The sequence below is a fragment of the Podospora pseudocomata genome, chromosome 5 (assembly GCF_035222375.1).
Source record: "Podospora pseudocomata strain CBS 415.72m chromosome 5, whole genome shotgun sequence".
NCBI classification, from domain to species: domain Eukaryota; kingdom Fungi; phylum Ascomycota; class Sordariomycetes; order Sordariales; family Podosporaceae; genus Podospora; species Podospora pseudocomata.
In genome coordinates, this window is record NC_085889.1 from 4,249,660 (window position 1) to 4,268,619 (window position 18,960).

The window sequence follows — 18,960 nt, forward strand, 5'->3', positions numbered from 1 at the left end:
CTTCGTGGTGGTCGCCGTGATGCCTCCGCTGAGCCCCGGTGGGCTCAGTTGGTTGCCGGCCCCAGATATTCTGATCCTGGGCATATCGTTGGGCTATTGTTGGTTGGAGTGTGTACTGTCTAGGGGCACTGAGTCGTGGGCCCGTGTGACACTGGTCGTCATATCATTTGTCTTTTCCATTCGACCAGATGAAGGCGGTCAATGATCCAGCAGCCGAATACCCGTACATCTTACAAGTTGGTATGTGGACTGTTGGCTGTGTTGTCCTATGCCGGGGTGTTGGACGAAAGAGTTGTAGAACAGAAAAAACTGCGAGTGACGCCTCGGGCAAAGGCAACAAGTGATGGCGTTGGAAATGTACCACAATGATCAACCAAGGCTCAAAAGCCATGCAAAATCGACCAATTCTGTGAGTCTGGCTGCCCCATTAAGCTGCGGCCATTGGTCGAGATACCATTCGAGTGTTTTGCAGATCGAATTGGACACTCATGAGTCCACACCGAATGCCGCGGCCAATCCGAACAAAACCTTGCATGGCCCATTCTTCGTAGATCCAGACGCATTTCTCTGTTCCTTCCGTTCCTTCGCACATGGATCCAGCTCATATGGAAATCTAAGTACTAGTCCAATTAATTCACTGTCGTGAAAAAAGAAGACTTTATGAATTTGCGGGCACTCAAACAGCTTGCCCTTCTCTTCCCAAAACTCGGTAACCCCATCAAAGTTTAGGGTCACATTACAGGCCATAATACTGTCATCTTGAGAACAGAAAGGAGCGGGTAAAAGGCGACGCTGGCAGCAGACCCATTCTCTAGAGCTTACGTCATGGAGCTATGTTTGGGCGGCTTCTATACATGTGGCAAGTGTACAGCCCCCTGAACATACAGGTCTTCTTCATGCAAGAAAGAAGAGTCCAGAGCAAATTACATCACCCTGTTGCTAAAACCTCTGCGCCACTTTGCTCTCTTTTACAGACCGTATCAGACTGAGATGCTGGTGAGACACCGAGTCTGGAGTCGATGCTGCACAAGTACCTGGGCACACAGAGAGATCTGTTTGCATCAACGAAGCTCAAAGGAATATGCATCAATTCCACTCGAGAAAAGACCCAAGAACTTTCCAAGTCTCCAAGCCGACATATGATGATCTTCGAGTTTCCACATGATCGGACATGGAGACAAAGGGGTCAGGGGAAATAAGGTTAAATCCTACTGACGACGACATGATGATTGTTGGGATGGAGATTCTCAACTGTGAGGTTCGATCGCGATGATGGGAAACGATGAATTCGATATTCTTGTCGATCCATATCACGGCTACAGAGCATTCCAGATGGCCAAGACTCGCAAAAGGACGACAAAAATCTCTCGGTCGCTTGTGATTCCTAGAGTGGTCGAGACAAACCTTGACAGCTTCCTCTCCCAGCTAGGGTCTGTGCGTGGTGCGTGATGCGTGGTGGATGGAGATCCTCGGCCTGAAAACGAACCGTCGATGACTGGCTATCGATGGACAGCGGGGATGCTACAGACCCTTGCCCCTGCTTTTCCTTGCAACTCACATCCCGAAAAAAGAAAGGGTTGGTCTTGGCAGGAACGACAGGGCAGCAGCAGTGGAACATCACCTTGCTCGATAGCCTGGAAGATCTGAGCGTCGCAGATCTACGCCGAAAAGGGTTCCCACCACGTGCGGGTCAACCAGTGGAAGTTCTCCCAAAACCTCCCTCCGATCAATATATTTGCATCAACCCCGCACTGTTTCGAAGTCAACGTCTCAACAACCCTTCGGGACCGCAGACATGCACTCGGACTCCCCTCGGGTCTTCGATGACACCCTCTTGTGAAGAGAGACAACCTCTGATTGGGGCTCTGACGCATTGACGTCAATGGCGGCTTGGAGATATCGACATCTCGAGACAAAGCGCCATTGTCGTGGGTGCGGCACTTTTTTCCGTCATCAAAGACAAAAGAAAGACACACACACTGTTCGAGAAGCTCCGGAAGGGCTGACGGACACGAGACACGAGACATTCCGCCAAAATGCAAACGGTTGAGCTGAGACCCTCCGACCTTCGCCTTGCTGCAAGGAATTTCGACCCCGTGAATGCCATGGCAAACAGAGGAATACCACCCGAGTGGGTAAAGAGAGCAGATCCTCATTCTTGAGCCGAGCCGTGAGACTCGCAAGAATGCCTGCGATGCCGACGCCCGTCGGATGCTCAGCTGTTGTCGTGGACGCACTGATGGCCTCAGCTGGTTGGCCCACATGGCTTGCATGCTATTATGGATACATAGCGCCGGGTCAAAGCAAACAACGATTGACGCCTCTAGCCAAATTGGTGATATCAGTCCGTTTCAGTGGTCATAGGTACCGCCGAGTGGCGTCCCGGCCCGCATTGTGGTCCAAGCTGCTTCTCCTGACCCGACTCCTCTCCCCCCCTCGATCGCTATTTCCAAGCAAGCCCTACATATCTTGGCTGTCTCGTCCTGTTTCTTGGTCTGCTTTTCTCACTTTATCACGAATGTAAAACGAATCAACGTCCGCCCGGGAACTGCTCCCTCTCCTCACTCCCTCTGCGGTCTCCGAGACTGCTCACCGTCACCATGCCGTTCAAGGTTCCAGTATGGCTTGACTGGTACAAGAAGCCCGAGTACCGGGACATCAAAGAATATTCGGCACACGTCAATGCAGGCGAGCGCCCTCAGAGCCCGACTCCGGCTGCCATTCCAAGCCGCCTGAGGCTCGACCGCATTCTCGCAAACAAGACATGCAGTCCGATGTCCCTTTATGACTTTTACATGTACCTCAAGTACATTGAGTTCTCGGCCGAGAACCTCGAGTTCTACATCTGGTGAGCACTTACACTTAACCTTCGCCCGCCAACAGGACTAATGGATGGCACAGGTACAAAAACTACGAAGCATCCTACGAAAAGGGTCTCACGCCAGTTCACACGAAGGAATATGGGGCTATTCCCAGCGCAGCAGAGTCGACTTCATCCATTGTCAAGGAAAGCCAGGCAGCCAGTTCATGCAGTACCAAAGATCCAGAAAACGGCGATGATGAGGACGCAGACCCCGAGAAGACGCTTCACCGCATCTCCCAGCTCATCGTTGCCAGCGCCATGTGCAATTCCCGCTCGTGCTCACCCGCCGCCCTTCAACTCACCCCCGACCAGTCCAATGGCAAATCCATCCAGATCACCTCCTGCACCTCCGACTCTGCTCCAGCCACCATGAAGCTCATGAACTCCGACGGCCAGGTCAGCCGCCACGAACTCGACACCATCATTCATCTCTTTCTTATGCCCTCCGGCGAGAAGGAGCTCAACATCCCCGCCGCTCTTCGAGCCCAGACTCTTGCCGACTTGCAGAAGTCGACTCACCCCTCCGCACTCAAACCAGTTGCCGACCATGTCTACGGCCTCATGCACAACTGCTCCCACCGCAACTTTGTCCGCCTAGGAGTAGGCAATGGGACATTCGAGACAGTCTGCGTGGCAACCATGCTGGGCATTGCGAATCTCATTGCCGGCTATGTCGTCGTCATGTGCCGCGCCTTTGTCCCCTACCGGGGCTCCCACACCCGATGGGAGGCCTGGGCGGCGTGGCCCAACTGGTGGCTTGGTGTCTCGCTCATTCTTGCTGGCCTGCGAGGCAGCTGCTTTTTCCTTTTGTTGTTTTCCAAGAGGCAGAGGCTGCCGTGGGAGAGATTTGATGACAACACGGACAGCGTTTTGAGGAACGAGGGAGGCTTCTTGAAGTCGGTGTCGAGGTTGATGATTTTCGATAGGAGGCTGCGGGTCAAGGAAAAGTATCTGAGGAGGCTGCAGAGAAAAATTGTGTTGCAGAGCTTGGTGGGAGGGGCGATCTTTGCGACGATTTGGGTGGCTGTTTTTATATTCTTGCCGGTTTGGAAGGAGACGGTTTGATGATACCCATTGCTGTTATTGTTGTTCTTGTAATGTTGGTTTATTTGTGGGGGATTTTGAGAGTTGGTGATGACTGATGATGCTTTGGTAGAGAGATGTATCTGCTCGCTGAGGAAGGGGGTTGTACACATACAGATTATACAGTGAGGCTTTTTGGATAAGCGCCAGCTGGGTCGATCGACATAAAACAAACATAATTCTCTTTCGTCTCTAACATCTTATTCATCTCTGATATTGTATACTTCTGGTCCATTCTGATTTCCCATGCTACCTTCCTTGACCATGGGTGTTTGCATCGTGAGTGACCTGATTGGAGCAAATAAGGTAGCAGAACTCAGGGCCAATAGAAGGTGAGAGGTGAGCAGACGACCATGCAAGCAAACGACCTTGCCCAGTGTCTTCAGTCATCACCTGATTTTCGTTCCTTGCAGACTATAACAGAGAGAGATCCCGATATTGCCAACCAAAACACAGACCCGATCAATCCCGCCGGTTCATCAGGCATCATCACACCTACCTTACAGGATCGTGTTTCTCACAGGAGAGAAACACCACCGCCTCCTCACCAACCAAGATCGACGTAGTCGCCCTTCGCCAATCACATTTACCACACCAACCACCAGTTTACAGTCCGCGTCAATGTCAACAGCGCCACCCCACCGCATCACCCAGCACACAATTTTGTTCCGGCACATCGTCGTCATCACTGTATTTTCCGTCTTCTTTCTCGTCTTCGACTCGTTCTGTCTATTTCTTGTCTACTTTACTCACTCCGACTTCTTGGTTACTCCCCTTATTATCTCTGCTTTCGCCGCAACAGCGTACGATTTGGTCCCGTTGTATTGGTCGGGTATATACTTGAACCTCCTTATGCAATACCATCTGGTAGCGTTTAGTGTCAGTTTTTGGGATGGAAGGACCGGGTATCTGGACTGGAAAATGGGAGTGGGCTACTTCGTGGGAAACTTGATCTGCGATGCGCTGGCGTTGATGGCTCATGCTAGGGTGATGCTGTGTGCGTTTTCGTGGCACCTAACTGTGGGGAACGACCTTGAACCTCTGAGACGTGATGGCAGAGTGGCTCTTTGGTTGTTTGTACCTATTGTTCCTGCTATTGTGTTATGGGGATAGAACAGTAGTAGTTATGGGATGGATGGTTTGGGACCGGATGCCGGAGAAGGAGCAAGAAGCAAGGGTGGCTACAGAAATTGTCGTGCGCCCCTATATCGATTGGCCGCAACTACATCAGGCATTTACATAGGCCTCGCAGAGACTCGCCCACCGTAAACCAACGCTTGGCTTCTCATCACCACTTCAACTACCACTTTAACCACCACTTCCAAACCACCAGACTTGAATATCACGGCTAAGGACTAAATCCTCAGATATACGCCCAGTCACACTGGGCATAACAGGAAGAGCTGGCTGACGTTGAATGCGACAGTTTTCCCAGACAAAATGTAGGGTTGCCTGTGCACGAAGACCCCTCGGTCAATTGTTGACTTACTTGCCCAACACGGCTACGGCCAATTGATCTAGGAGCAGATGCCAATTTCTGTAGCCACCCTCGCAAGAAGCAACTACTGCTGATGGGACGGCTGAAAGCTGGGAGGGTGACCGAGTAGAGACAAGAAGAGAAGAATTGGGTGACGGTTTGGTGTGGGGGGGCCTGAAGCGTTGTGCATGGTTCTTGTCTGATCATCAAGCCCTATCAACGACTAAGTTGATGATTTGGCCTTGAAATCATCCACCAACTACTTGATCAGGGCAACGCGGACATCTTGGTGGTGGTGGACTGTGATAGTCTTGCAAAAAGTCTAACCCCTCTTTAATTGCCCTGGATTTATTTTATCTACGATCTTCGATAGGCATCTACAAGGCTCACCAAGTCTGTCTATACCTCTCCAAGTCTACCCCCCCACTCACGCCCTCCCATCCAACCTCTCCCCCATCTCACACCACTCCCCAATCAACTCATTAAACCACTTCGTCCTCTCCATACTCGGCGCATGCCCCATCCCCTCCACCACCAACCCCTTCCCCGGCTTCAGCCACTCCATCAACACCTCCCCATGCGGCGAGCTAATCATCCCATCCTCCGTCCCATGCATGACCAAAATCCTCTCCCTCCCCACCTTATCAGCCATCTCCTGCAGTTGCTTCTCACTCTTGTAATGCCACCCAGCAGCAATCAACTGCAACAAAAATCCCTTCAACCCAAACCGCTCCTTATCCATCCTCTTGTGCATCTCCTGCGCAACAAACCTCTGTGCATTACTCTCAAACCTCCCATACTCCTTCAAATCCGTCCCCGCAGGCGGCAACACTTTCGGATCTTTCCCAGCAACAGGCACCTCCGCATCATCCGGCAACGGCAGCCACCCATGCGCAAAAATCTGCCTCGCCACCCCAGCCACACTCTCATCCGGACTCTTGGGCATCAACATCCCCAACCTCGACTTGATATTCTCCAACCAAGTCAACTCATAATTCTTAATCTCCGTCGCCGTGCAACACAGCCCCAAACTCGAGATGGTCCCGGGGTATAAACACGCAAACTCCTGCGCAATCATCCCCCCGAGCGAAATTCCCACAACATGCAAACACCTCTTCTCCTCTCCCGTCTTCAGAAACCCGACCTCTTCCGACGTGACGAGGTCATAAACATCCCTCGCCATCTCCCTGCTAGAATACCTCATCAGAGGCTTCCCACTCCCCCCCACCCCCCGGTTGTCAAACACCAGCACCGAGTACCTCTCCCGATTCAAATGCCCAAAGTGATACGTCTGCCTCTGCCAGCCAGTCAAAAGCCCGCCGAGGCCCATGATGAACTACTCACCTTCCCTGTCAAACATCAAAGCGAAACCAAAAACAAGCGAAAAGAAGGGGGGACGTACAACTAGCTTGATGGGCCCATCCCCGTGAACCTCCCAGTTGATCCCAAACGGCCCTCCCCTCCCCTCCGCCACGGGACACAACCCCTTGCGGTCCGGCTCCAGGTTCCAGATGGCTGTCGGAAAGGCCGGGTGGGCGAGCGTTTCGGCCACGGTGGGGATTCCGAGTTGGGGGTCGAGGGTCCTGTTTGGTAAGGTTAGTGAGATGCCCATGAGTGAGGAGAATGAGAGGTTTATGGGCTTGCATTGTGATCGAGAGGGTAGTCAGATCAAATATATCCTATGCTATAAATCCGCTAGCTTAGGCACGGTGTTGACAGGATGGTAGATTTCTGTCAAGTTTTTATCCGGTCGGCAGTCTGGTCGTCTCAACTTTTGTTGTTATCGCCGCCGGAGCGAGCGTTCCTGAGCCTGAGCCTCGGCGCGAGCGCCACGGCGGCCCCCCTGACCCAAATGACGTAATCAGCATGTGAATCCATCAACATATCCCTGAACTGTCCGCGGTAGAGGGTTAGGGTGTTGACAGCAAACATTGATATGGTGGTCTATCATTTATACACATCATAGAGAATTCTTAGAAGCCGATCCAGATCAATGCTATCACTGATAGCGGTAGTTCACATGGCTCAAAAACAACCGGACAGTCTACTTTTGTATCCAGCATGAAAAATGCTCCCTGAACGCCTTTTGCTTTCACGCTACCACCACCAAATACGCATCCCAACAACTCGAAGCTATTACATGGCCCTGACTCAAAGCATTACAAAGCCCACACCGCTGGACGTGTTCTCCTCCAGCAAATTCCTCTTGTTGACACCACCGTGGACAGGGTTGGCCTTGTAGTTGAACAGATAGTAGTGAAGCTGCCCATCACCGGGGTGGAACTTTTGCTGCTCCAAGAACAGCGAGTTATCCATCAGCGACAGCGCATTGAACACGTCAAACTTGGCCTTCTTGGCAAGAATGAGCATATCAGCCATGAGGGCATTAAGACGAGCCTTGAGGGCCGGGCGGTCGTCAGGGCTCTTGAGAGCAACATCCGAGGCGTAGTAGAAGAGGTAGGCGGCGCGAATGGCAGAGTGCTTCTTGGACCGGATGACCGACGACTCGAGGCAGTAGAAGGAGAAGAAGTCGGTGATTTTGCCGTCGTCGCCCTGGAGACATGTTAGCGCAGAACAGACATAAACGGGGCGAGATGCTAACCTCAACAACATATGACCAAATCACACGCTCACCAGGCGCCTCTTTGTTATGCAACAGCCAATGCGACACCTCTTCCTTGGACCACACTGGAGTCAGATCAAAGCGCTTCAGGTACGCCTCGACGAGAACCTGCACCGCGTTGAGATCCCTGGCTTCCATCTCACGGAGCCCACGAGTCGACGTGTTCTCGGGGACCCTGAACCTAATATCTTGCAACTTGGGGGTGCTGTTGGTTGGGCATGGGCTGAAGCCAACCTCATACAGCTTCATCCAGTTCAAGGCGCGGTGGTAGTATCGGCAGGTACTAACTGGCCGAGGGAGGACAATACCGCCCGTGTAAATGGCCTGCCAGATGCCATCAAGGTTGATGCGCCGTGTAATCTCCTTGATGAGCACTGGCGCAAGGCGCTTCCCTCTGAGCTTCTTGTGAATGCAGAGGAAGTTGACCTCGGAGCTTTGAAGAATCTTGTCCCGTACCCGCATCTGGGTTGGGATGGCAGAAATGAAAGCGCAAAGGGTATCGCCAGTGCGAATCCCAACGTGCCATTCCTTGCGCCATCCCGGAGACAGCAAAGACCACCTCAGCAGAGAGCCAGAGTACTTGAACCTAAACATGGCCTCGTCATCCTCCACGTAGTGACCATACAGAAGCTTCTCTACCTCTTCCAACTGCCTCTCGTCCGTGAGATCCATCGTGACCCAGCGGAACTGTGGAAGCGCAAGTTCAATGGGTTCGGTTGGAATGTCCTCCACTTTTTGGACTCTGACGGGACCCTCCTCGATGAGCTTGGGCTCCTCATCGAACTGAGGTACTGGTTGTGTGCTCCAGAACTTGTACGAAGCCATATCCTTGCGGTTCTTGCCACTCGTTGCCAACCCGGTCATGATATCCTGTAACTTGAGCTTCTTGAAGGCTTCGATGGCTTTGGCCGTGTTGTCCGACGAGCCCGGGGCATCCTGTGCGCCGAGAAGTTCATTCCGCAAGGCAGGGTTGAGGGTGAGGAATTCAGCGATCTGGTCGTTTGAGAGGCCCGCGATGGCCTTCTTGGGGTCGGCCTCGACATCGGCGGCGGTCAGCTCTTTGGGAGGGCCTCCGCCGAGGGCTTGAGCAAGAGCTTGTTTGGCCTTCTTCTTCTTGCTCTTCTTCTTCTTCTTTGCGGGAGCTTCTGTGTTTGCGCCTGCTTGTTGTGTTTCCTCCGCTTCGGACCCGGACTCCCCTTCCGACTCGGCTGTGGTGCCCTTGGCAGAGCTTAGGTTGACGAGAGCTTCAGCAGCCTTCTCCTGCTCCTTGGTCGGGTCGACCTCTTTCGATTCGGTCGACATGTTTGGGCAATATCTGGGACGTGGAAACCAATGTGCGAAGATTCGAGATGCATGAAAGGTTCAAGTCTCTCCTTTTTGGAACTTCGGCAGCAGAGTTGTGGTGTCGTGTCGGCAACGGAGCTTGGTGTTTCAAGCAGGTGTGCGGGGCAGCTTCCAGGTTACTTCGACGCGGGCCCCCCTCCAAGCTTTGGGAGTTTGTGATGGTGGGTCTCAACGCCCAGCTCTTTATCGATAAGTCTTATGCAGTTTGCTCGCTTCACTGTTGTCAACCATATTGCGTCGAACGACACTCATCATCAGTAGGTATCCCGAGATATACAGGCCTCATTTCGCTTTCTTAAAGCATACCAAATGTCAAGATACAAAATCATCCAGCCTTGTTGAAGTCACACAAAAAGTATGGATCGAGTGCTCACCTCAGATTGCGGGGCGATGGGCTTCTGATTGGTTATGCAGCAAATGTTCAATCCAAACGACAGCGCTCCGCCACTGTTGCCTGTCGCCGCCCAAGTGTACAGTGCTCAGTTCCCGACCCCTGCCGTCCTCTCGGTGTTTGTGGTTCAAGGGGCGTTCAGCCGCTTCTCTTTATTCGCAATCTATTCAGCTTTCTTTTTCATGCTCGTCCAACATCATCTCAATCAAGCACCTACATCTCAGGCCAGACGGTAGCAATCGCAAGCATGGGCAAACCAACCCCTCCGGCCTATACACCCGGCGCCGGTAGCAGTGCCGACGCCGACCCTGACGCCTTGTCACTCCACACTCCCACCGGTGGTGTTAGCGACCCAGCCTTTCCTCTTGATCTCGACGCTCCCGACCTGGGAACTGATGACCTCCCACCTCTCTACTCTGATATCGACAATGACGCTGGCAGCGGTGCCCCTCTTTTACCACCTGGAACTCAATTCGGCCAGTCCGCCGACCTGGCACCCAAACAGGTTGACCAGAACACTGGAGTCGAGGTCTTTGTCACCTCGGTGTTCGAAGCCGACCCTAAGCTTCTAGAGAAACAGGTCAACATCTCTGCTGCAAAGCCACCCAGGCCATTCGTGAGAATCCATGGTACTCACCGGCAGATGGTGGAGGAGAACGGCAAAAAGACTGAGAAAGCCGTGACCGACTTTGAAGTCTCTGTCGAACTCACGCCCTATCTCTTCTCTGATGTCGCCACTCAGCTCTCATGGCGTGAGACACGCACCGTTGAGAATAACGAAAAGACCTGTCGAGGCACTGTCTTCAGAAAAAGAGCTCCTGGATACAAACAAGACATCGAGATTGGCACAGGCCCCAAACCTACCCTGGCTGAGTGGTGCCACCGTTACTGCGCCAGCCATGCCACCGTCAAATGCTTTGTCCTCCGCCGTCGTGTCGTTGGCTTTGACGAGGAGAAACTTCGAAGTCAGCTCGACGCTCTCGTCCGCAGCACCAACTACCGCGGCAGCGTCTGCATCACCTTCCCGGTCAAGGACGAATATGTATTCATCTACAACGACTGCTGGATCAACAGGTGGCGCCACACGAGCTGGATCCGCTGGATCTTCTATCTCACCTTCCTGTGGATCTTCTCCTGGCCATTCTTATACTTCTTCACCAAGACCTTTGAGGTTGTGACGGCCGATTGGGACTTTTCCAGGCCGCAGGAAAATGGCAGACTGGCCTATGTCAGCATGTCGGAGGATCATATCTACAACACCTGGGCGAGGGCCATCAGCCGTGCTGTTTTGGGGAAGAGGCAGACGTGTCTGGACCACAATGATCTTGTTGCGTCTCACACTGATGGGCCAGATGTTGTGGCTGACGTTATGGACGCGGTCAATGCTCCGAGCTTTGTGAGACGAGGTGTCACGGCCATTGCGCATGTCAACCGTCAGCTTGGATGGGGTTCGGACTGGTCGTGATGCGGTTCTTTTGTCTTTACCGTTGTTCCTTTTAGCGATTGGGTTCATTCATACCCCCTAGTTTATCTCGTTCCCCCATAAAATTGAAAACAGTTTCTGGACACCACCAAGACACATTGCCATGGACGAGGACCACCCCCTAATTCCCGAGACCGAGCACCGTATGAGGTGTGACACGTTCAACCAACATCTCTCTGCCGATATGACCGTCCCTTTCAAGACATTCGTAATTCCTCTTATCTGCTGCATCTTAGCGCGGCGAAAGCGCAGATGCGGAAAAGTTGACCGCATTGAGCAGCACATTTGGCTAGTCTGGTGGTTAGTCGGGGACCCACCCGTCCGCATCGGCCGCACCGCCCGCAAATGCCCCACCCGCTGCCGTCCGCATGGACCCACACCTCCGCAGCCTCCGGGGTGTATCCGCTCCGGCCGGACGACATTCCGCTGCATTGTGTCTGACGAACCTGTGAGATGGGGGTTGTACTCGGAGATACTGAGACATTCGTGAGCCCGAGAGTCCCCTGAGTATTGAGTGATTGTACGATGGAGCGTTCGTGTATAAAAATGCCGTTGTCTCCTTCATCTCATCTTGTAAATCATCATCATCACGAGTACAAGTTCCAATAACAACTACCACATAACCACTCCAACGCAACCCTACCGACACCAACACAAAATGTCCTCCCCCAAGACCTACCTCATAACCGGCACCACCTCCGGCATCGGCCTCGCCCTAGTCCAACACCTCCTCTCCCAATCTCAAAACGTCATCGCCACGGGGAGAAACATCGTCTCCCGTTTCCCCTCCGACCTCGTCACCTCCCACCCCGACAGCCTCAAGTTGTTAGAGCTAGACATCGCCTCCCCCCTCCCCCACCTCCAATCCATCGCCGCCCAAGCCTGGGACCTCTTCCCAGGCGGCATCGACGTCCTATTCAACAACGCAGGCATGTCAGCCATAAAACCCTTTGAAGAGGCCTCGTACGTTCCCTTTTACCCCCTTTCCCGTTTCCCAACCCCCCGCTAACCCCAGACATCAGCGAAGAATACATCTCCCAAATCTACACTGTCAACCTCTTCGGCCCCATGCGCCTCACCCAAGCATTTCTACCTCTCTTCCGGAACAACCGTAAGGGCGTAACAATAGCCTTCACCTCCTCCTCATCAACCTACACCCCCCTCCCCTTCATGTCCCACTACTCCGCCTCCAAATCCGCCCTCTCCACCACAATCACCTCCCTCGCGAAGGAACTCCTCCCCTTCCACATCTCCGTCCTGGCCTTCGAATGCGGTGGCACAGTCACCAACCTTGGCCAACCGCGCCAATCATCCCCCTCCCCCCCCCCCCCCTCCTCCCTCTTATCACCACCACCACCACAAGAAACACCCTACGCCCAAGGAATAACCTCCCTGATAACCATGTTCACCCGTGATCCGCCAGCTTACATGCCCGGGTCCCCGTCCAAAATGGCAAAAATCATGGTCTCAGTCATCAACAAGATCCAAAAGGGCGAAAAAGTACCCGTCAGGTTGGTCCTGGGGAGCGATGCCTGGGAGAGCGTGAACCAAAACCTGGACGAGACGCAGCAAGTCCTGCAGGAGTGGAAACACGTCAGCTGGGGGACCGATCGGGACGGGGTTAAGGGGGGCGCGGAGGGGGATTACCTTCGTGCTGTTAGTATCTTGTGAGAGCGATGATGGTTTCGTCGTAAGGGATAGAGGTGTTTGGTTCTAAGTCGTTGATGAGCAGAATATACAACAAGTCGATCATGTAACACACCACAATAACACAACCCTTTCACCCATCTCTATAGAATCTTTCATGTTAAATAGGGGCAAATACACACAGCAGTAGTTTATTCGTAACCAAAGAAAAAGTTCAGCCCCACGTCAAAGTCCCAAAACTCCAACCCATGAATACCTCAAGTCTCTTGTCGCGCAACACACAAAGAGAGAGAGATCTTGAAACTTAGTAGCAGCCCAGCACCCAACCCCTTCACCAAAAATGAGGATACTGAGAATAAAAAATAGTAATAAAAACAAAGGCAAGAATTTCCACGCGCGGGCAACACATATTCTTCCGTTTTGCCCAGGTATCCCCACCATCCGCAACGCGCTGTTGTCCCGAAAAAAAAAAGAAAGAAAGAAAGCAAGAGCATAGTTCCACAAAGATGAAGAGTTGATACAAATATTTTCCACCTAGCACCAACCAACCACCAGCCTACTCCCTGCTCGCCTTGCCAGCCACCGTCGCAATAAAGCTTTGGTACTGCGCATCTTCGTCGGCTGCCTCCACACCATTATACACCAACCCCCTCGACCGTGAGGCCAGCTCCTGCATTTCCACCTTGGGGTGCTTGCCGCTACCCCTAGACCGTGAACTCAGCTCAGTCATCTCGATCTTGGGCGGGTTGGTGGCCCACAAAACCTGCGGGGCAGACGGGGTTTGGTGTGCCGGCTTCTTTTCCCTTTCTTCCATCTCGGCTTCCTTGTTCTTGGCGGCCCCGTTGGTTATTCCGCCCATCTCGGTATCTTCTGTCTCTGTGCCGTCGCGCCTCGGCAGCCGCATGGCCAGCAGAACATACTCTGACCTCGTCATCGTCTCCATTATCCCCTCCATATAGCGCCGAACCTCTTCCTGAGGAGCCACAACTCGAAAGAGATTCTCGAGGTGGCGGCCGCTGGGGGCAAAGAGCCTCACGGTGAGGGGCTCGTAATAATCTTGGTCGGGGTCCGCCTGCGGATACTCTGACTTGCTGCCCCGGCGGACTACCAGGAAAGACGCCACAACTTGCTGACCCGCTCCGGGAGACATTGGCATCTGTTCCAGAATGCTAAATTTCGGAAACATGTATCGATCACCATTGCCACCAGCAAACTCAAAAAGGACAGCCGAATAATCTGGCTTGGGAGGCGGGGGTGGTCCTTTGGATCGAAGGGCTTGCTGTGGCTGAGGCGCCGTTTGTGGGACTGGTGTAGAGGAGGCCGAATTGTTGCCACTGCCATTCACTCCGTTGGTGTGCTTGGCTACTGTAGGTGTCGTTGCCGACGCTGGCGTCTTCGGGGGGTGGGCTTCCTTCTCCTTCAACGCCGTCCGCAGCTGATCAATTATCAGCTTCAGGTCAGTAGCGTCTGAGAACTGGGTCTTGTTTTCCGATACACGTCGGACCATTTCCCTCGTCTTAATGTCATCCAGGGCCTTTTTGACCAAGGCCACAATGAGCGGATCGCACCCATTTGGCGCTCTCAAATCTGCAGATGTTTGCTTGGCATTAGAGGTCAAGACAATATCCAGGATGGCCTTGACTTCATCCGCAAAGTACTTCACTGTACGGCCGTCTACCAGTAGCCTTTCAGCTGAAGGCCCAGCGGTGCTACCGCTGCGCTTATTCTCCGCTGTGATGGCATCAATGATGGCCTGGAATCGGGCAAGCTCTTGTTTGGCAGCTTCGCCATTGGCGACACGCTTCATTAGATCTCGCAGCTCGGCATCAGTCCCTGCTCTAGAGGCCAGCATCAAGATGATCGGATCTGTTCCCGGCGCCGGTTTTCCTTGCGCAGGTGTCCCTGGGGCTGCCGGAGCACCATTCATCGGAGGTTTAGCCAGCGCGGGGCTTTGCCCGGCAGGGAAAGCCGCAGCGCCTGCGCCCGCCACCATGGTGGGATTGGGCGAAGGTGGAAGTCGTGGCGGCTGGGTGCCAAACGGTGCCGTAATATGTGGCCTCGCTGGTGGTTGCGGGGTGACTGTTCCTGGAGACAGGACTGATTCCATGCCTCGTGGAGAGGCAACTGGTCTAGGCAGAGCTGCAGGTATGGTGGGCGTCATGCGCGATACTTCTGGAGCCGGCGGTTGATTGGGAGTTGGCGGCTGACCCGGTCCTTGCAAATTTGCCCCAGCTGGCTGCGTCGCCGGAAGAGTGGGAGTCTGGGTCGGTGTCTGGGTTTGCGGTCGCGCCTGACTTGGTGCTTTCGTCTGTGTCTGAGCTTGACTTGGAGGTTGAGTCGCTGGCGCTGGAGCAGGAGACGGCGGCTCGGCAGATTGTGTCACTTTTGGGGTAGCCGGTGGGGGCATGACCCCATTCGGGGGACCATATTGCAGAACTGGTCGCTGGGTAATCGGTGGAGGCGGAGGCGGTTTCGGGTCCTTGACAGCATACATGGTTGCCTCGAAACTGTGCGGCTCCACGATAATGGTCACATTTCCCAGCTTCACCATGCTGTCCTTTGGCGGGTTGTTCGGTTCCTCAATGATTTGTCCCTTCTTCTTGACCGGTTTGGACCAATACTTTGGGAATATGGCTTCCGACATCCATTGCTGCCGTGATCGTGCGAGAGACTCGGAAAGGACACCACTGGAAAGAATATGTCAGCATTTCGCCCTGCCACAGCATGACAAGCCAAGGGAGCGCACCTTTCTGTCACCGACTGATAATCCTTATTTGAGAGATCGTTTGGTTGTGGCGAGTCAACAATTGGCAGGGGCTTGCCAGCACTGATCGATTTCGGTAACGGCGTTGGAACCTCTTCAACCGGGGCGGGTTCTGGTTGTGGAGCCGGGGCAGGTGTCGGCGTCGCAGATTTGGAGACGGACTTTGGTGTCGAATCGGTATGCCTCCGTTTGGCAGCCTGCTCAACCCGGGCGGCAGCGCGTGCTGGAAGCTTCCTCTTCTTCTCCATCTCGCAAACTATTCAAGCCCGACGTGTAGAGTTGGTAAGTAGCTCGTCATAAGCACATCGGGATCGATCGAGATGTCGAGCTGGAGCGTCGATGGCGAGCAAGCAATTCGATGTTGATGGCGGGAGGGAGATTATCTAGACGGATGAGGTTAATTAAAAAAAAAAAAAAGAACCCCCAACGAAGCAAAGAAGAGCGCGCGAGTGCGCGTGGGCAATTGAAGGGTGATCAGTCCCAAGACGTGCTGCTGATGGCAGAATGCAGCTGGAAAAGAAGGGACCGAGACCGTGACGAAGGCACCAGCAGTTCCAACCCCCAAAAGAAAATGGGTCCAACTGGGATTTGGGAAGCAGCACCTTAGCAAGCATCGGCAAAAGCTGGGGGATGGATGCTGCTCGATTTATCAAGCACGCATTTTCTGTGCGCTAAACTATATCTGGACCCATCTCCTGCCGTCTGATTGGCCCTAGCTAATCACAAGCCATGAATGCGCCGCTGTAATTAATTGGGGATGCAGGATTGCTCCCCAAGCACCTCACCTCACAAATGGTTCTCTTCTTCTTACTCCTGCTGTATCTTGAGGTTTGGTAAATTGCAGCAGAGTAATCCATCTCTTGCATATCCCAACATGTGTCCCATCACAATGCGCTCCGTGTTTTCCAGAGCAAAGTCCTGCTGATGATGAGTTGTTGGACAGTGCGGCTAACCGGGATATCTGGTGGGGATCAACTAAGCCGCATGATCACAGTTACCGCCACTAACAGAGTGTCACGTATTTCATGCAGTGTTCTAATAGCACCACTATCAGCTCACAAGGTCAACTGCATGTCCCTGTCCAAGCTCAGCAGTGCAACCAGCCACACACATCTGACGACGTAACACGGGCCGTTTCCAAGCTTCAAGCCACCATCTTATAAGTCAGCAAAGGCGTTTTTCAGGGGCGTTGGCATGCTCATACTTGTTTCGTTTTGATTCATTGCAAAAACATCCTCCTATATAGATGGACATCTTCTCATGTCCCTGAAACGACTCACTCAGGCTGCTTTATCCCGGAGCTCTGCATCAAGGATGCTGGACCCGGCTGCTATCTCCGGCCTCTTCGTGGGGCTTGTTCTCGGTGTTCCTGTTGCCGTATATGCTCTGTTTCTTGGGTTGAGCTCGATATCATTCTTTCAGCGCCAGTATGACTTGACATCTTTCATCTCTTACAGCTTACTGTTCTTTAAAAAGCTGACTGCAATGCACGTCCCAGGTTCTTATATGCCCACAAGATCCACAGCCTGTGGTGGCCAGGCGCTCGAAAGAGAACCAACCAGCCCCAACGATACGGCTTCGCAAGTCAGTCTCCTGCCCACTTTCTCATGAACCTCATCACACTGACCATCCCCCAGAAAACCAAGCAACCCCCTTCCTCCTCGGCACCCCTGACAACGAGTCCCTCTACGCCTGGCACGTCCTCCCCCTAACCCTCTACAGCAAACATTCCCCCACCCTTATCTCGCGCCCCGACGAGGGCACATGCCACAAAGACTTCACCAAAACCCTGCAGTACGACCTCCTCCTCAACGACCCCGACGCCAAAGTGGTCGTATCCTTCCACGGCAACGCCGGCCACCTCCTCCAATCCCACCGCCCCCGAGTCTACCACACCCTTTCTCTCAATCACCACCTCTTCACCCTCTCCTACCGCGGCTTCGGCCTCTCCACCGGCTCCCCCACCGAAGACGGCCTCAAAACCGACGCCATCTCCCTTCTCAACTTCCTCCTCAACGAATGCCGTGTCCCACCTCAGCGCATCGCTTTACTCGGGCAGTCCCTCGGCACGGCTGTCGTCGCCGCAGTGACGCATCATTTTGCTGTTAACCACCAAATCGACTTTGCTGGCTCGGTCATTGTCGCTGGATTTAGCTCGTTGCCCTCTATGCTGAGCGGGTATCGCATCGGGGGCTTCATCCCCGTGTTGAGGCCGCTGTCTTGGTGGCCTTGGTTGTTGAGGGTGGTGATGGGTAGGGTGGTGGATAAGTGGGAGAGTGCCGCTCGCTGGCAGGAAACCACGCGTGAGGTGAAGGGAAGGGGGGGTAGGTTGAGGTTGGAGATGGTGCATGCGAAGAATGATTGGGATATTCCTGCGGATGAGGATGACAAGGTGTTTAGGGCTGCGGTGGGGGGGCTGGTGGGGGATAAGTTGACAGAGGGTGATATTGACAGGTTGAAAGGGGAGAGGGTGGTGAGGGATGAGAATCAGGGGTTTGTGGCCGAGTGGATGGAGGAGGGGGTGGTGGTAAGGCAGGAGTTGGTTCCTTTTGGAGGTGAGTAATGTCAACATGAAGGTGATGAAAGGTTGCTGACAGACTGCAGGACACAACGATGTCACGTTTTATGCGCCAACGCTGTTGGCGATCATGAGGTCATTTGAAAGGGTGGAAGAGTGAGATGTGAGGCTGTGGAGAGTGGTAGGGAGTGGGTTTAATGTTTATACTCTGCATAGACACTTACGAAGTAACTTTTATTGCTCATCATTCCATAAGGTGCATTCCCATCTTGTGGTTTATTTTTACGATGTGATTGCCCATCCCTTCTCTTGTCATGGTGCTACATTTGACCAATACTCAAGCCAATAAATGGAACAGCTCAGACTACTACATACTAAGCTTAGACAAGGTGTCTGGTTAGAGCACAACTCGGTCTGTTGAAGAAAGGGCTGGGATTGACAGAATGTAAGCTCAACCTAGGTACCCAGGTAAACTGGTAAATGCAGAGGCTTAAGCTGGGAGAGCAGTTGGCTGAGGCTAGGGGAGGTAAACAGTTGAAGCTTGGAAGGCTTGAATGATGACAGAAAATCCATATCTATTATGAAAGCATGCCGACTGTGAGCTTGAGAGGTAAGCTCGGGGGAGGATCGCGACATATTGGTTCGTCACTCCATAAGATTACACGTCACAACTCCATATGTCGGGCCTCAAACCAGTGTTGAATTTTAACAATGACTCAGCCCCCTGGACGATACCCCAGATTCAACGATTGACTATCTAAGCCTTA

At 53.2% G+C, this 18,960-nt stretch overlaps 6 protein-coding genes across 6 annotated transcripts; 4 read left to right on the plus strand and 2 right to left on the minus strand.

The window, feature by feature from the left end:
* Nucleotides 1–1,557: 1,557 nt before the first annotated feature.
* Nucleotides 1,558–4,175, plus strand: QC762_511470 (uncharacterized protein). Its single transcript, XM_062891538.1, has 2 exons — nucleotides 1,558–2,848; nucleotides 2,902–4,175. Exons 1-2 carry the CDS (start codon nucleotides 2,601–2,603, stop codon nucleotides 3,926–3,928), a joined length of 1,275 nt encoding a protein of 424 aa, XP_062742810.1. The 5' UTR covers nucleotides 1,558–2,600; the 3' UTR covers nucleotides 3,929–4,175.
* Nucleotides 4,176–5,850: 1,675 nt separating this feature from the next.
* NMT1 (glycylpeptide N-tetradecanoyltransferase) lies at nucleotides 5,851–9,700 on the minus strand (the record flags this gene model as incomplete). Its single annotated transcript, XM_062884017.1, has 4 exons — nucleotides 8,026–9,700; nucleotides 7,606–7,976; nucleotides 6,826–7,006; nucleotides 5,851–6,759 (listed from the first exon to the last, which is right to left on the minus strand). Exons 1-4 carry the CDS (start codon nucleotides 9,346–9,348, stop codon nucleotides 5,851–5,853), a joined length of 2,784 nt encoding a protein of 927 aa, XP_062742811.1. The 5' UTR covers nucleotides 9,349–9,700.
* A 328-nt stretch (nucleotides 9,701–10,028) lies between these two features.
* QC762_511440 (uncharacterized protein) lies at nucleotides 10,029–11,246 on the plus strand (the record flags this gene model as incomplete). Its single annotated transcript, XM_062891537.1, has 1 exon — nucleotides 10,029–11,246. The coding sequence occupies one exon, from the start codon at nucleotides 10,029–10,031 to the stop codon at nucleotides 11,244–11,246; it is 1,218 nt and encodes a 405-aa protein (XP_062742812.1).
* QC762_511420 (uncharacterized protein) lies at nucleotides 10,771–16,259 on the minus strand. Its single transcript, XM_062891535.1, has 3 exons — nucleotides 15,658–16,259; nucleotides 12,912–15,598; nucleotides 10,771–12,839 (listed from the first exon to the last, which is right to left on the minus strand). Exons 1-2 carry the CDS (start codon nucleotides 15,921–15,923, stop codon nucleotides 13,468–13,470), a joined length of 2,397 nt encoding a protein of 798 aa, XP_062742813.1. The 5' UTR covers nucleotides 15,924–16,259; the 3' UTR covers nucleotides 10,771–12,839; nucleotides 12,912–13,467.
* On the plus strand, nucleotides 11,923–13,112 carry QC762_511430 (uncharacterized protein; the record flags this gene model as incomplete). The annotated part of the gene is made up of 2 exons (XM_062891536.1): nucleotides 11,923–12,227; nucleotides 12,287–13,112. The coding sequence occupies 2 exons, from the start codon at nucleotides 11,923–11,925 to the stop codon at nucleotides 12,933–12,935; spliced, it is 954 nt and encodes a 317-aa protein (XP_062742814.1). The 3' UTR covers nucleotides 12,936–13,112.
* A 268-nt stretch (nucleotides 16,260–16,527) lies between the features above and the next one.
* On the plus strand, nucleotides 16,528–18,505 carry QC762_511410 (uncharacterized protein). Its single transcript, XM_062891534.1, has 4 exons — nucleotides 16,528–17,102; nucleotides 17,174–17,259; nucleotides 17,313–18,230; nucleotides 18,280–18,505. The coding sequence occupies exons 1-4, from the start codon at nucleotides 16,936–16,938 to the stop codon at nucleotides 18,351–18,353; spliced, it is 1,245 nt and encodes a 414-aa protein (XP_062742815.1). The 5' UTR covers nucleotides 16,528–16,935; the 3' UTR covers nucleotides 18,354–18,505.
* Nucleotides 18,506–18,960: the final 455 nt, after the last annotated feature.

What these genes read in the sequence shown, in the direction of transcription:
- QC762_511470 (XM_062891538.1), top strand. Translation starts at nt 2,601, where the DNA reads ATGCCGTTCAAGGTTCCAGTATGGCTTGACTGGTACAAGAAGCCCGAG. An exon ending in AACCTCGAGTTCTACATCTG is followed by an intron (nt 2,849 to 2,901) that starts GTGAGCACTTAC and finishes TGGATGGCACAG; the next exon opens with GTACAAAAACTACGAAGCAT.
- QC762_511420 (XM_062891535.1), bottom strand. Translation starts at nt 15,923, where the DNA reads ATGGAGAAGAAGAGGAAGCTTCCAGCACGCGCTGCCGCCCGGGTTGAG. An exon ending in TATCAGTCGGTGACAGAAAG is followed by an intron (nt 15,599 to 15,657) that starts GTGCGCTCCCTT and finishes TATTCTTTCCAG; the next exon opens with TGGTGTCCTTTCCGAGTCTC.
- QC762_511410 (XM_062891534.1), top strand. Translation starts at nt 16,936, where the DNA reads ATGTCCCTGAAACGACTCACTCAGGCTGCTTTATCCCGGAGCTCTGCA. An exon ending in CCAACGATACGGCTTCGCAA is followed by an intron (nt 17,260 to 17,312) that starts GTCAGTCTCCTG and finishes ACCATCCCCCAG; the next exon opens with AAAACCAAGCAACCCCCTTC. An exon ending in GGAGTTGGTTCCTTTTGGAG is followed by an intron (nt 18,231 to 18,279) that starts GTGAGTAATGTC and finishes GACAGACTGCAG; the next exon opens with GACACAACGATGTCACGTTT.